The sequence below is a fragment of the Nestor notabilis genome, unplaced genomic scaffold, assembly GCF_000696875.1.
Source record: "Nestor notabilis isolate BGI_N333 unplaced genomic scaffold, ASM69687v1 scaffold14783, whole genome shotgun sequence".
In the NCBI taxonomy this organism is placed as follows: Eukaryota; Metazoa; Chordata; class Aves; order Psittaciformes; family Psittacidae; genus Nestor; species Nestor notabilis.
In genome coordinates, this window is record NW_009923443.1 from 16407 (window position 1) to 31655 (window position 15249).

The 15249-nt window shown below is 38.9% G+C and overlaps 1 protein-coding gene across 1 annotated transcript; it reads left to right on the forward strand.

Annotated features, from left to right (window-relative positions):
* The first annotated feature begins 4778 nt into the window (after positions 1–4778).
* On the forward strand, positions 4779–8938 carry ZBED4 (zinc finger, BED-type containing 4). The gene has a single exon (XM_010012141.1). The coding sequence runs from the start codon at positions 5124–5126 to the stop codon at positions 8610–8612; it is 3489 nt and encodes a 1162-aa protein (XP_010010443.1). The 5' UTR covers positions 4779–5123; the 3' UTR covers positions 8613–8938.
* The last annotated feature ends 6311 nt before the right edge of the window (positions 8939–15249 follow it).

The following is a 15249-nucleotide window of genomic DNA, read 5'->3' on the forward strand; positions in this document are numbered from 1 at the left end:
GCCTGACTACTCAACCTAAAATTGTTTAGAGCTTACGGGCCACTATCTGCTTTATTAACAAGCAAATCTGTTCATGGCTCAGTGTTCCTGCACAGTTTTCATACTTCTGTGTGTTTATGTCTGTCTCTGCGATCCCAAGACACCAGTGTTTTCCTTTATTTTACCCCCTTCCTTCAGCTGTGGTTTCTCCTGGTCATGGCAGTCTGCTGTGGCACTCTTTGCGTCAGTGACATTTCCTGACATCTCTTGTCAACCACCATACGCTTTCAGTAATCCCATTTTGAGTGGAAAAACCTATAAAATGTTTCTGCTGGTTTCTTACCACATCAGACCACTGGCTGTCTACAGCCACTCAGGAGCTAATAGAATATTGGGTTTGGGTAGGTTATTGCTCTCTAGTTCCATTTACTTTCTTTGAAGATTTTTGTTGCAAGGTGACTCTTCATTCTCCTTGTTTCACTGCTTGTCTGTATGTAACAGGAGATTTCAAAGTGATAAATAAGTTTAGTTTTGAGCTAACTGCCTGTAGCCTTTTGTACCTTTGAAGACACTTCCTATCTCATTGAATAGCCTGTTTGTTTAGCAGTAGTCTTTAACTTTGAGCAGCTTGTGTCCCAGGGTAAAGTTATGTAAAGGTAGTTATAACCAAATCCATACTTTGTTCTAGGTTACTGTAAAATTTTAAGATAGGATGGATTGTTCTGGTATTTTGTTGTGCTTGTCTGTTTCAAACAGATTGACTCTTACATAGAGTTGGCATGGGAGGGGGTGATGAAAAACACATCTATTTTTCTACCCCTGAGCACTTCGGGGACTGTATTCTAAAAAAAATCCTGGTTTGAGCCCTCAAAGGTGTTTGAAGGGAGGGAGCTTGACTTAATTTTACAGTATGACGTAGTAACAACACTCAAAGCAGTAGAGATCATGCTTAGAAGTGCAGGGGACACCACAGGACACGGGACATGACAAAACCACCTGCCAGATCTTGTAAGGGGCATCCACCTTTGGGGATTTCCCAGGAAGTGATCTGTCAGCCCTCACAAGTCTCCTCCAAGAATCTCGGTTATTCTGCATTCCTAGAAGGCAGCAACAATTCCCAGAAAAACACGTACTGTGCAGCCAGAGACCTGTAACAGCCATAAAGCGGACAAGATGTAGTTAGTATTTTCTTGTCTTAAACTCAGTTATGAGTTACACATGAAGTAGTGTAACTGGCCGCAGGATATATTCTTAATGATCAGAGAGACAGAATTCCTCTCCTGTGAGGGAAGGCTGAGAGAGCTGGGGTTGTTCAGCCTGGAAAGGAGAGGACTCCAGGGAGATCTGATTGCAGCCTTTCGGTATTTAGATGAGGCCTATGGAAGATGGTGAGAGACTTTCTAGCAGGGCCTGTTGCAATAGGATGAGGGGTGATGGTTTTAAACTAAAAGAGGGGAGATTCAGGCTGGATGTGAGGAAAAATTCTTTACATTGAGGGTGGTGAAACACTGGCACCGGTTGCCCAGAAAGATGATGGATGGATGCATCATCCCTGGAGACAGTCAGAGCCAGGCTGGATGTGGTTCTGAGCAACCTGATCTAGGTGAAGATGACCCTGCTCATTGCAGGGGTTTGGACTAGATGAGCTTTGAAGGTCCCTTCTAATCCATACTATTCTGTGATTCATTTCTATGATTCCATAAGCACTTTGTAACACTGCTAACAGCATAACCCTCCTAAGAGCATGGAAGCGTTTTATGTCACAGCTAAGAGCAGGTATAGAAATAAGACATAGCTGCGAAGGGAGATTATATTTAATTGCACAAATAGGGGACAGAGAAATATATGAATCAATTAAAGTAGTAAAATCTGCAAGCAAAACAAAGGATACAGAAAAGCAAGAAAGATTTCTGGTGGAACAAGAACAGTTTGTGGTCCTAAAGAAAAGAAGATAGGTAATGTCAGGAGCAGATGAGGTTGCTTCCCACACCCTTTTTTGGTGGAGGAGATAATGCGCGTTGAAACCACACAACAGCAGCAAGGAGAAATAGGGAAGAAAGAAGTCTACCTCCAAGGTTCCTGCTCCAGAGTCCAAACAGCTGCCTTACCTTTTCACCTCATCTTCAGCAGCTAAGACCATCATGGACCATAGCCATCAGTATTTAACTAGTGGCATCAGCTCAGTGGTATTGTGTGCTCAAAGCTAATCTAGGAAAAGATGATTAGGGCATAACTGTTTGAATGTGTAGTGATAATGGCTGATAACGATTAAGAATTTAACCGTTGGCAATGAATGTCGATCTAGTTAAGTGTTCTTAAGAAGTTTGAAACTGGTCTCATTTATCAGGTTTCCAAATCTTCCCATCACAGCTTCCTTATGCTTAGCTAATGTTAAGCAGTAAGTGCAGGGACAAGTGAAGCATCTCCATGGATTTTTCTGTTAAAAGACTAGAAGTGATTTTGCATACAGAAGAAACTACAGGAATTGCAGGATAGAGATGTGATTACCTGTTTTGAGGAAAGAAATAGTGCACAACTTTATCCAAACCTGATACCAGTGGATACACGCATGTATTTTGTGTTTCTAGCTAGGAATCTGTAATGTGCTTACTGTAACTTGGCACTTACATACATCATTTATGTGCTGTAAGCTCTGCATGGAGTCACTTGCTTGTGAGCCTTTCTATTCTGTGATCCTAAGTCACAACAGCTTATTATATATTCTTGCTTTTCCTGTTTGCAGTACAAGCTCCCAAATCACAGATTAGATCAAAATAAAGTTTAAAAAAAATACTTATATTGAAAATGTTGATTATCTTACACTTTCTTGCTTGTCCCAGATGCACCCACTTCAATTTCAGTACATGTGTGATCACTAACTTGTGTTTCATTCAATTTTATACTGAGTGATGTAAATTTAGCCTCTGCTGCCAGAGTTCTTAGGTGTGATTTCACAAACCTGTGGAAAAGTACAGTGTAGTGGTTAGATTTCTTTTTCCTTTTCTTCAAGCCTCTCCCTTCATTACAACTGATGTTCTTATGCTCAACCCTCATATCTTTCCGTGTCTGACAATACTTTTTTTGTTTGGTTTTTTTTTCCTGAGAGGGAGGAGGGCAGGGCACAAATGCTAAAACTTTCACGGAAAGAGAACCAGAATTAGTGCCCTCCTCTTAGCAAGTTCCGACTGTTCCATCTCCCTTCTCTTAAAATAGTTGCAATAAGATGATTGTACCTCCTTCCCCTGCACTGGAAATGATAGTTATTGCTATGACAGGCTTTCCAAACATCTGAAATCTACAGAAAATGTATGTTTCCGATTGCTTTCATAAACAGACCTCAGAGAAATAGCAATTAAAATAGGTTACAACGCTAATATGGCATTGATCTTGAAACAGGAAAATGGCTGTGTGCATGCGACTTAGGCTTTCATGTGTGTGTCTTGTAGCTATGGCCAATTTTGCCTTTTGCCTGTTGAAATTCTTCTTATCTTTTGAGTAACATGAAAATTGTGTGAAAAGTTCTTAAAAAAAACTGTTTCAGGTTTGTGCTTTGTCTTCAGCTAGAGAGAAGGTCATAAAAGCCAGCGTGCACCAACTGGAGTGCACAGTGTAGCATCACCTGTGTGGTCAAAATATGTTTGTTATCTTGAATGAGGGTGCCAATCACTACATGAATGGCACAAGAGAATAAGTGAAAAGGGGTTTGGCAAAATTTAGGATTCTGATAGAACTGTAGTAAAAAAAAGGCTGACAAATGCAGACAGCTTCTTCCGGGGGAGGAGGTGTCTGGTTTTTGAGCCTGTTGTTGCCTGTGATGTATATGCAACTATAGTTCAAAAACCTACTCTTTGTACAGGAATTATTCATGGGAAAAATCTTTACCCATGAGGGAAATGAGCTATCTCAGTGTAAATGGGCCTTCTAGCATAACCCTTGGGTAGGTGAGGAGCTTTGAGCTGGCAGTGCTGCAGTAGGCACCAGCACATGTGGCTGTATGTATCTTTGCTTCAAGTGACATTATTGTGCTCTAGGGAGACCTCAGTGCATCTATGGCATATGCATAGCCCAGATTAAGCATTTCCAGGCTTAACCTTGAAACTCTGAGAGCAGCTGTTTTCTGTAGCATGGTGTTGTCTGTGAGTATTATGGCGTGAATATAACCATGTGAGACAATGGGCAGAGGAAGATCGATAAGTGTGACACCAGTGGACACCCCTACAGAGGTTTCTTGTAAAATGCTGTAGTTTTAAGTGTACAGGAGTATAATCTAACATCTGGGTGTAAGTACATATTTCTGTAGTAACATGATTAAATGCCTGCTTGTCTTCATATACATCTGTAGATAGATATCTATATAGTATGTATTTTTGTATTTGCATATATATGTGTATGTATGATTATGCAGTTGTTGAATTGGCATGTAGGATGAGGCATAGGTATGTCCAAGCAAATACAAAAATGATGGTTAGACTCTAGATTTTGTCAAAGCTGAACCAGAGCTGTGTGTGTAGATATGTATTTACCCACAATAAATGTATTGAGTAAAATTTGGGGCTTTTCATTTTTTCAATAGGACATTGGATTATTTTTATATCAAAGAAAAAGAAAACCCTACAGAATATTTAGTGCATGTTTTTAGTTCACCTTTACTGTATCTATTTGAGGTGTGTTAATCAACTTTGTCTTCTGATTTTTTATTTCTAGATGGTGCAGAAGAACTGCAGTTGCCCAATCAAGATGAACAGAATGGCTTCCTTCAACAAGAAAATAGAACATTCATTTTTTAGGATTATGTCTACAACATGAAGCATTTAACAGTAGCTGTCTTTGAGAACGTTCATCTATGACCTGAAATGTCCTGATCCTGGGGAAAAAAAATGAGATTCCATTAATTAAGTCTATAATTTTAAAATGCAATTTTAAGTCTAATCATATTTGCTTACGCACAACACGGATACAGAATTCACAAACCAGAGATTATTTTACCACGTACACACATTTGTGTTTGTGCATTCAGTATACAAGATACGTCATTTGAATCAAATTTTAAATGATCTTTTAAGTTATCTGTATTTATTGCTACATGAAGACTTGGCAGGAAGAATTTGTCATTCACGGACAAGAGTAAAGCAGGTTTCCCCAGAATGGATGGTAATTTTGTATTGGGTAAAATCAGTAACTTAAAAGTAGAGCAAGAAGAAGACAGCATTAACTGTACTCTAGAAAGAATGGATATAAAGACAGAACAAGATGATTTCAAACATGTGGACAGCAGTGATGAACAGGAGGACAAAGAAAAGAACTTCATAACCAACAACCCTGGCAAATATTTATCGACAGAAAACGAAGATGATTACGGATCTCTTTTTTCTCAGTATAGTAGTACGCTGTATGATGTAGCAATGGAAGCTGTGACACAAAGCCTCCTTTCTAGCAGAAACATAAACTCCAGAAAAAAATCACCTGCTTGGAACCATTTTTTTATATCTCCCAGAGATAGCACTAAAGCAATATGTATGTACTGCATGAAAGAATTTAGCAGGGGTAAGAACGAAAAGGACCTGAGTACAAGTTGTCTCATGAGGCATGTGAGGAGAGCCCATCCCACTGTACTAATTCAAGAAAATGGAAGTATGCCAGGTATCTCCTCCTTTTCTTCATCTACGTTGTTACTGGCACCTCAGCCTGCAGATGTTGGAGATCTGAGTTCTATGTTATCCCCCATAAAACTGGTCAAGAAAATGGCTTCTAAAATACCATCTCCAGATCGAATAATTGAGGAATCTGTTTCTATTGTTTCTACTGAGGAAATACCAGATCTTTCAGTTTCTGAGAAGTGCAGCAAAGAAGAAGTCATGGTTGGGTCATCTCCACAACTACCCAGCAACCAGTATGATGACACTGTAGAGAATGTAGCAGAAAAAGCTGTTGTAATTCCAAAGAGTACATCAGGTTCCAGGAGGAGATCTGCTGTCTGGAAACACTTTTATTTGTCACCTCTAGATAATTCTAAAGCTGTTTGCATTCACTGCATGAATGAGTTCAGTAGAGGAAAAAATGGAAAAGACCTGGGAACGAGTTGCTTAATAAGACACATGTGGAGAGCCCATCGTTCCATTGTCCTGCAAGAGAATGGGGGTGGTACCAGCATACCACCTCTCTACACTGCACCTCCAACTCTGTTGCCTTCTTTACTACCCTCAGATAGTGATCTGAATTCTATGTCATCTTCTCCTGGAAAACTAATGAAAGAATCAACTTCTGTTTCCTCTTCTCCAGACAGAATCTCTGAGGAGATCCATACTAATCTCTCTTCTGGAGATGCTCTAGTGGAAGACTCAATGCTGTCATCTTCTGATGATATAGGTGAAGTCTCCTTTGTTTCCTCTCCTGAGAAACAGTGTGAGGGATTAGGTCCACTAATATTTGAACCCACTGCTGTATTTCAGCAAAACAAAAGGATTATGAAAAGGCTTAAATCAGAAGTTTGGCACCACTTTTCACTATCACCTGCAGACAGTTTAAAAGCAGTATGTAGATACTGCAGTTGTATGATAAGTCGTGGTAAGAAAGGAGATGTGGGCACAAGCTGCTTGATGAGACATCTGTATAGACGCCATCCTGATGTAATCAGAAACCAAAAGAGCTTTCTTGATGTGAGCTTGGCAAATTCTCCTTATGCCACTTTGGCTTCTGCCGAATGTTCATCCTCAAAGTTGACTGACTTGCCTACGATGGTTACACACGATAATCAAATTATATTTCCTGTTAATAGTAAGAAGACCTCAAAACTGTGGAATCACTTTTCAATTTGTTCTGCAGATTCAACAAAAGTAGTATGCATGCACTGTGGACGTACAATAAGTAGGGGGAAAAAGCCAACGAATCTAGGCACGAGTTGCCTTCTAAGACATTTGCAGCGGTTTCATAACAATGTTCTGAAAACTGATGTCTCGGAGACAGTATTGTCCTCATCAGCGGATAATCACATGCCACTGAGCTCAGAATTACTAGGGTCTTCAAATTTTGATGAAACCAATGACAAGTTTTGTGACTCTCACCCAGTTGCCAAAAAAATCACAAGTCTTGTAGCTGAAATGATTGCACTTGACCTTCAGCCATATTCTTTTGTAGACAACATTGGCTTTAATAGGCTGCTTGAATATTTGCAACCTCAGTATTCTTTACCTTCTCCATCTTACTTTTCTAGGACAGCAATTCCAGATATGTATGATAATGTAAAACAAATAATTATTTCTCATCTTAAAGAAGCTGAAAGTGGAGTGATCCATTTTACATCTGGAATATGGATGAGCAACCAAACACGAGAATATCTAACTCTGACAGCTCACTGGGTAACATTTGAGTCTTCATTTCGACCACAGTGTGAGGATTACCATTGTTCAGCCCTATTAAATGTATCACAGATTGATTGTGATTACAATGGAATCAGTATTCAAAAGCAGTTAGAGTACTGGTGGGAAACATGGATTACTTCCATTGGCCTGCAGATTGGGATTACTGTTACTGATAATCAGAGCATAGAGAAAACTTTAAATGAAGGTGATCATTCAAGTGTACAATGTTTTAGTCACACTGTTAATGTCATTGTAAACGAGGCTATTAAAAGCCAGAGAATGGTTCAGAATTTGCTTAGTATTGCAAGAAAGATCTGTGAACGCGTCCATCGGTCAGCAAAAGCAAAGGAGAAGTTAGCTGAGTTGCAAAAAGAGTATGAGTTGCCTCAGCATCAGCTAATACAAGATGTCCCATCAAAGTGGAATACATCATTTCATATGCTTGAACGTCTTATCGAGCAGAAAAGAGCAATTGATGAAATGTCAATAGAGTGCAGCTTTCGGGAGCTGATAAGTTGTGATCAGTGGGAAGTCATGCAGTCGGTGTGTCATGCTCTCAAGCCTTTCGAAGCTGCAAGCAGGGAGATGAGTACACACATGTCTACTCTAAGTCAAGTGATTCCAATGATTCATATACTTAACAGGAAAATAGAAATGCTGTTTGAGGAAACAATGGGCATAGATACTATGCTAAAATCCTTGAAAGAAGCTATGGTGAGTAGATTGTCCTCCACGCTTCATGATCCAAGGTACATTTTTGCTACACTTCTGGATCCCCGGTATAAAACATCCTTATTCACAGAAGAGGAGGCTGAACAATATAAACAAGACTTAATCAGGGAGCTGGAAATAATGAGTTCTACCTCAGATGATGATAAACCTGTTTCCAATGGATGTGATTCAGGTTCACCATCTACAAATTCATATGGGGAAGATAATCTTTGGTCACTTATGGGTGACATGAAGAAAACAAAAGACCTGAAAGAGAGAGCAAAGTTACCAGAGGAAATGGTGCTTTCTTACTTGGAGGAAGAAGTGCTTGAGCATAACTGTGATCCTCTAACTTACTGGAACTTTAAGAAGTCATCTTGGCCAGTACTGTCAAAATTGGCTGTCAGGTTCTTGGGTTGTCCACCAAGCATTGTTCCTTCAGAGAGATTGTTCAGTACATCCAATGAAAGCAACAACTTTAGTCAGTCAAGGTTAATGATTGAACACTTTGAAAAGCTTATCTTTTTGAAAGTGAATCTTCCTTTAATATACTTCCAGTATTGAAACTAATGAACAAACTGCTAGACTAAATCTTGTTGCTCACTGGATATTAACTATCTATAACTTGGATTTTTAAATTGCTCCAATGGGGCCATGTATGACATCTAATCAGTGACTGTAATTCCAAATTTTAGTTTCATTTTTTTCAGCTTTCGATATGTCTACATGTGCCTTATTCATAGTACTTCAGGCCAGATATTGTATATATGTTTTTTAAAAGTTCACACTAGAGATAGCCCGTCTTGTCAAACTATACAAAATTATGTAGGTTTTAATCCATAACTGTAAATGAACTTTAAAAAAGCTCAGTCATTTGTTTTAATAGAATGAAAAAAAAAAAAAAGGAAAAAGAAAAAAAAAAAAGATGTACACAGTTCTATTATGTAGTTTTTTATTCAATTATTATGTAAAAAACATAAACCAGGTACTGTATTTTAGTTGGACATTGCTTTAATTGCAACGAAACAGCTTTTGTAGTAGTCAGAAGAAAGCTGTACACGAAAGATGGGGTTCAAGCTGTCTTTTTATCATGTGGTGTTTTTAACTGCAAGCCCTAAAGTACTTAAAGGATTAAGCAGATCTGTTGAGGAACATGTGTTTACAGGAGACTATTGACTTAATATCTGAAAATAAATCTTAAATTTGAGCTTATATGGAATGTCAGTTTTACAGCAATCAGTAGTAAAACTTCCCATTCTGGGTTCTCCTGTTCAGGTTTTACATTTTAACTGAACTACAGAAATACTCTGGGTATTTATAAAAGTCCTTTGGAAGTCGTATCAAAGTTTGTGAATTAATGCTTGTTATTTAATGCCATGTACAAAAAAAAAAGGCAAGAAACTTACCATGAAGACTCTAGTGTCATTCTAAAGCCTTTTCTAATCTTTAGTGCATCGAAATTATAAGGTTCCCTATTGTAAAAATTGAGCCCTTACTCCTACGTAATTTCAGTTGTGTAGAACAGCCTGTCTTAAAGCTCCTAGCACAGAAATAAAGGATCTTCTGATTTTCAGTAATAGCCTTATGGATATGGTGCACTGCTTAGAATTTTATGTAGTAGGGTTGATTCTTAACTGTTGGTGTCCATCAGGCAAATGGGATACAGATTTCAAGATGGGAAAAAATAGCCAGCATTTTAATTTGGAAGGAACGTTCTCCATTGTTTAACTCTAGAAAGATTAATCTTCTCATTTCAGTTTTCATCCAATACTTTTTGGGAAACAAGTCATCATTTGCCTATGACCTTTTAGAAAAGTTGTAGCTTTGTTAAAATACTGTACCTATGCCTAATCTAATTTTGCATTTACTATGTTTTAGTGTATTTATAAATGGTGAACTCAGTTTCTGAAATTAAACATTTTATTTGCAATTTTCTAGTGGTAGTCAACACTGCCTTTTATTTCCAGATGGATTTAAGACAACACTTGAATAAAAATTAATTGATACAGTTGTAATTGTCATAAATACACTGCAGATCATGCTATGTGACAAGACTGGTTTTCCATTTAGCTCTTTGGACTTAAGCCTGGATTCTGGTTCTTTTCACTCAAGCTAGTCAACCTCAGGGAGATGTGTTGAATTCTGTTCTATGTGGCTTTGGTTTCCACGTGCCATTTCAGGTTTTTCAATTGTTATTCCATCAGTTATGTTTACACCTGTACTATTTAAGTAAATTATTTTACAGTGTACTTGGGAAAAACTAACACTGCATTTTGTCTCCAGTATTTTAAAAGGTAACTTTTAATTCTATCAGCAGTCAGCATTTCTGTGCTCTTCTGGGCTTAAATGAGAACAGCACGTGTGGGGGTTTTCTCTGCAGTAATAAAACAATTTGTTCTAGTTTATGTATAGTTGGAAGTAGGTGAGTTTGGAGCAGCTTATTGGGAAACATGTTTAAATGGTTGCTGGTTAATTATTATCTCCATTTTTGCCCTACATTTTAACTGTGAATATAACCTTGACCTTTGTAAAGGAGATGTTTGATCCCCCCAAGCCAGCAGAGAGGGGGGGATACGATGAGGAATTTTTTTTGTTTCTCTTTTTAAACAAGTGATGCAGTTTTCCCTCAAGGCTGGAATGAAAATACGGCCTTTGGCTTAACGCACTGGAGAGCCACAGCATCCCAGCAGGAGTGCTGCAGCCAACAGCTTACCTGAGAATCCCTGTTCTCCGGGAACAAGTGTCTCGGCTCCTCTGAAGGCAGCCTTTGCTGTAGCTCCTGCGGAAAGCTGAAGCGATGGCATTGTGTAGCCCCCAGGTTGCATCTTAATCATATGGGTACGTGATTGCATAGTCATGGTTTTTCTCAAAACTTTTCCTGAGAGCACAAGAACTAGTCACGATTTTTAAAAGTAAAACTTTTAAATTAAATTTAGTCTACTTTATTTGTACCTGCAGTTTGATTTAGGTTTTGAAAGGCTCAGTTCTTAAGACCACGCTGTCTCAGTGTCAGCTTGGGTAAGAATTAATAATAGGCTTGTGTTAGAATTTTTTAAAAGATAAAGCCCAAAAGGCTTTAAAGTAGAAACACACAATTCTTAAAAAACTTAAATAAAAATAGGAGAGACTGAAAGCACGAAGTTGCTGTTTTCAGTTGTAAGCCTTGATCCTTCTATAGGAGTTACGGAGCATCTCCACCTCGAGTTCAGGCACTGCTGCCTTTGAGGAAACAATGACTTCCAAAGGAGAGCTGAAAGCTTTGAGTGGAGTATTGAGGTAAGTTACTGAGTGGCTGGGTTTGTGTTGGGTTTACTTTACTATTTTTAATATAAATTCTTAGTGATTGCTAAAGCTTTTGGTTCTTCCAACCCTCCTCATATCCGTAATGTCTGGGAAACGCCCCTATTCTCAAGTTATCCTCTCTCTGACTGCAGTAAAGCACAGCGTGCTAACAGTGGGGGTTTTCATCATGCTGTTTGTGCTGCAGCAGCCCCTGCAGCAGCAGACAGCTCCCTAATGCATAATGATGTGGTGGACCTGCAACAGTGATACTTACTCTATTTAAACTGTTCATTTTGGTACATTAGCAACTTTAGGAATAAATTTAGTAAGCAGACTTTTTCCCTCTTAGCGTTGATGACACTAAAGATGGTACTTGATGTCAACATAAGGATCTCTCAGATTTTGCTTCTAAGAGTAGGCAGGTGTAACTAATTACACACTGTAGAGAGAAGTATCTTATACTAAAGGTAGGAAGGGGAAGAAGCAGAGATCTCCAACAGCCTTTTCAACTAAATGAAGTCTTCTGGCATTGCCCCTTTCCATTTGGCCTCCTTCCCTACCCACCAAGTAAAAGTGAAGGAAACCTGCTGGACTGCATTTACTAGGAATGCTCCTGGCTTCTCCTTGCTCCCCAGGAGTTGCTTCTGAATTTACAAAAGCCTGAAATCTCCACCTAGCGCAGTTTATATTCCAGCATAAGGATGTTATTAATTGTCTGTCTAGATGACAAGCTCAAAGTAGTTGCTTACAGTTGTTGAGAGATCTGTCCCGTAAAGTAGCATATTTCTTCTGCCACTATACAGAGCTGACTGTAAGAAACTTGCATTTAGTTATCTCCAAACACAGGAAAACATAACACATAATTAGCAAATAACACCTTAATTAAAGATTACTTAAATTTTATAAACTAAGCATTTTAGTCTTCCACAAATATATTCATCCTTTGCTTTATTCTTGGTGATTAGAAAGAGTTTTAAAGGAAAAGATGGGGTCCATTTCAGACAGCATTTTTACCTTACACTTGACATATCTGGACACAGATCAAGCCTTGGTACAGAACCAAGGGCAGTTGCAGCTGAAATAAAGCAGAATTGGTGAAAGACTGCCCGTGACAGTAAGATCTACAATTTCAGAAGGAACACTGGCTGTCCTTCCTGTCACAAAGGTCTGAAATGAACAACCAGAAGTGGTTGTAGTTGCTGATGTTTAGAGAAAGAGCTGACATAAAATAAATAGTTGCACACACAATGGATAAATGATGTTTAGGAATCACACCTATTTAAATAAAAACTGAGGAAAACCTTCACGGAGGTGTTCTCTGTCATTTAACTTCAGGAATTTCTGCCACCACCCTTTTAATCTCCCATGTGGTCTGTTGAGCAGATAGATTTCATTGAAGACAGCCGAGACTCTAGCTAGCTAACTGAGAAGGCTGAACAGTCCTGCTTGTATCAGTGACAAACTCAGCTTGTGGTTTTGTTCCTTCCCTGCAAATAGAAGGCGAAGTCTTTTGTGCAAGGCAGACTCTTTCAGTACTAAATTACAAGGAAAGTCCTGAGGGGACTGTTTAAACATGAGCACAGGTAGCAAAGTGAAGAAAGCATCAGCACTAGACTTGAGTATAATTCTGTTACGTATAGGAAAAATGCTCTGGGTGCAAGGGAATGCACACTCTTGCATTGAAATTGATACAGCGAAGAAGTGCTTGAATCTTGTGTCATGTTTCAAGCTCCTTAGTGTTATGCAAAGAACGAGTACTCAGCAAATGAGAATGGTCCTAGAACAGTTGTAACCAAGGTAGGAGAGACAGCACATCACGACCTTGTTCACCCAGATGTGTAACCTGTTTCACCAAGTGGATGTGTGCAACAGGCAGGAACAGAGAAAGGGTGTGATGGGTGTTTCAGCATGTGTTACCTTGTTACATTGCATTGAGGTTGTGTTCTGATGGCTGGAGTGAAAGGGACTGCAAAGAGGATAAACTGAGACAAGTTCTGGCTTTTCCCAGTGTTCACAGATGAAGATATTTTATGTTGGATCCAGGCCCCCTTACCCCAAATTCGCTCTTGAGAAACAAGACCTATAGCAAGTACTTAGGGCAGGTATAAGGTAAAAGCGGACTGGTATTTTCTCCCAGCTCTGCACACTGTTACTTGGGGACTTCGTGAACCGGAAGTTGTTCCTTGATCTTTGCTTCTTGTTGGGAGAGTGATCCTGTTTTGAAGCAGCCTTTACTTTCAGCATCTGAAAATGTCCTCCCCCAGAGTTCCACAACTGTTTTTGATGCAATTACTTTATTTAGTTTTACAACACAGGGTGTCCTCAGTCTCAGGCAGTTTTCATTCCCCATCTCTGGCTGAAACAGCACGGTGACGTGTTTGCGTCCAAATCATGTCAGCCTTGCTCTCTACAGGAACAAACATTGCTTGTAAGAAATTAAGTTACACTTCAAAAGGCAGCGCATCAGGCTATGCAGCATTGACCTTTGGGGAGTTTAACAAGACATCCTAAAAACATCTCATTCTACTGCAGCATTATATATGTTAAATGCTTTTTATTTACACGTTTTTATATTAGAGATGGACTGTACTATTTGTCTTTTATTTGGGTTAAGTCAACCCTCAATTATTTGAATACTCTCACTCTATTTCTGCTTTTATTAAGAAAAGCTTTAAGCTAGGATTTTTTGTAGTTAGTCAAGACAGATTTTTCTTTAGTAACTTCAGTAGTCATCAGAAATTTAGTACTTTAAACTCACTTCAGAAATTCCAAGTAAATTTTCAGTGTCTCTCTTACCTGCACCCATCAGTCATGTGTGTCTGACACGCAGCAAGATTAAACTCCTCAATGCCTAATGGTCACATACTTTGTGCCACTTCAGACATTAGCTTGAGCTGCCTGTGTTATAAGCATAATGGCCCTAAGTTTTCTCTTTTTGCAGAGGGTTTCTGACAACTCGGGATTTGGAAAGCTGGGATATCTATACACCTAACTGCAGCAGTGCAGACATTGGTCTACACTTGGGCAGGATAAATTTTAGTTTAGGTTCTTGAGTTATGTATTACGGCGTGGGAAAGTTAGATAAAGACAATGATTAGATTTAGCATAGGGGCCTACATCCTTATTTAAAAGTTTCCTTTTGTATCGTTCCAAATTCTCAGCTATTTGCACATGTACTTCCTTCTGTCTCATGTGAATTGTTTGATGTTCATATTGACTCCGGAGGAAGCTGAGTTTTCTTCCAAAGGCAAGTCAAATAGATAATACTTGAGTGATTTCAGTTTCTAGAGCAGCCAGAGACTGGAACAACAAGTTCTGCAGGTTGCCTTTGCCACATCTCCACTTGAGGAAGCCTGCGCAACAGCTACAGCCACCCACATAGGAGCAGGCTCCACCCCACAGATCCTGTCCTCTGATACATCATCTAGAGGATAAAAGGAAAACATGGTCCTAAGAACTGAAATGTACAAACAGGTAAAAGTAGTTCCTGAACGAACCACACTTTTAAAAGTAAAAAAACAAAACCAAACCCACTTTATTCAATGCAAGTTTTTTACTCAAGTTTTCAGCCAGCAAGGAATAGTTTCCTGCCCATGTTTATTTCAGCAATACTGATTTTTACACTAATGGAGCTCCTGTCATATTACAACCAGCCGTCACCAAAATTCCAACTTTTTATCCTTAGTTTACCCCTTAACAGACATTCTTAGCAAAAACATCTAATAGAGAAGATACTACAGAGCATGCTATTCTAGTTTACAGAATGCAACACACAGCACATTAGATTATGCCTTTCCAAAGGGACTACTTCATAAAAAAACCCAAAACATTACTTATCTTCTTAAAGTGTATTCAAGTGGGTATTTTCATCGGTACATTTCTGCACTGCAAATTAAGATATCATTACAGCAGAAGAGGG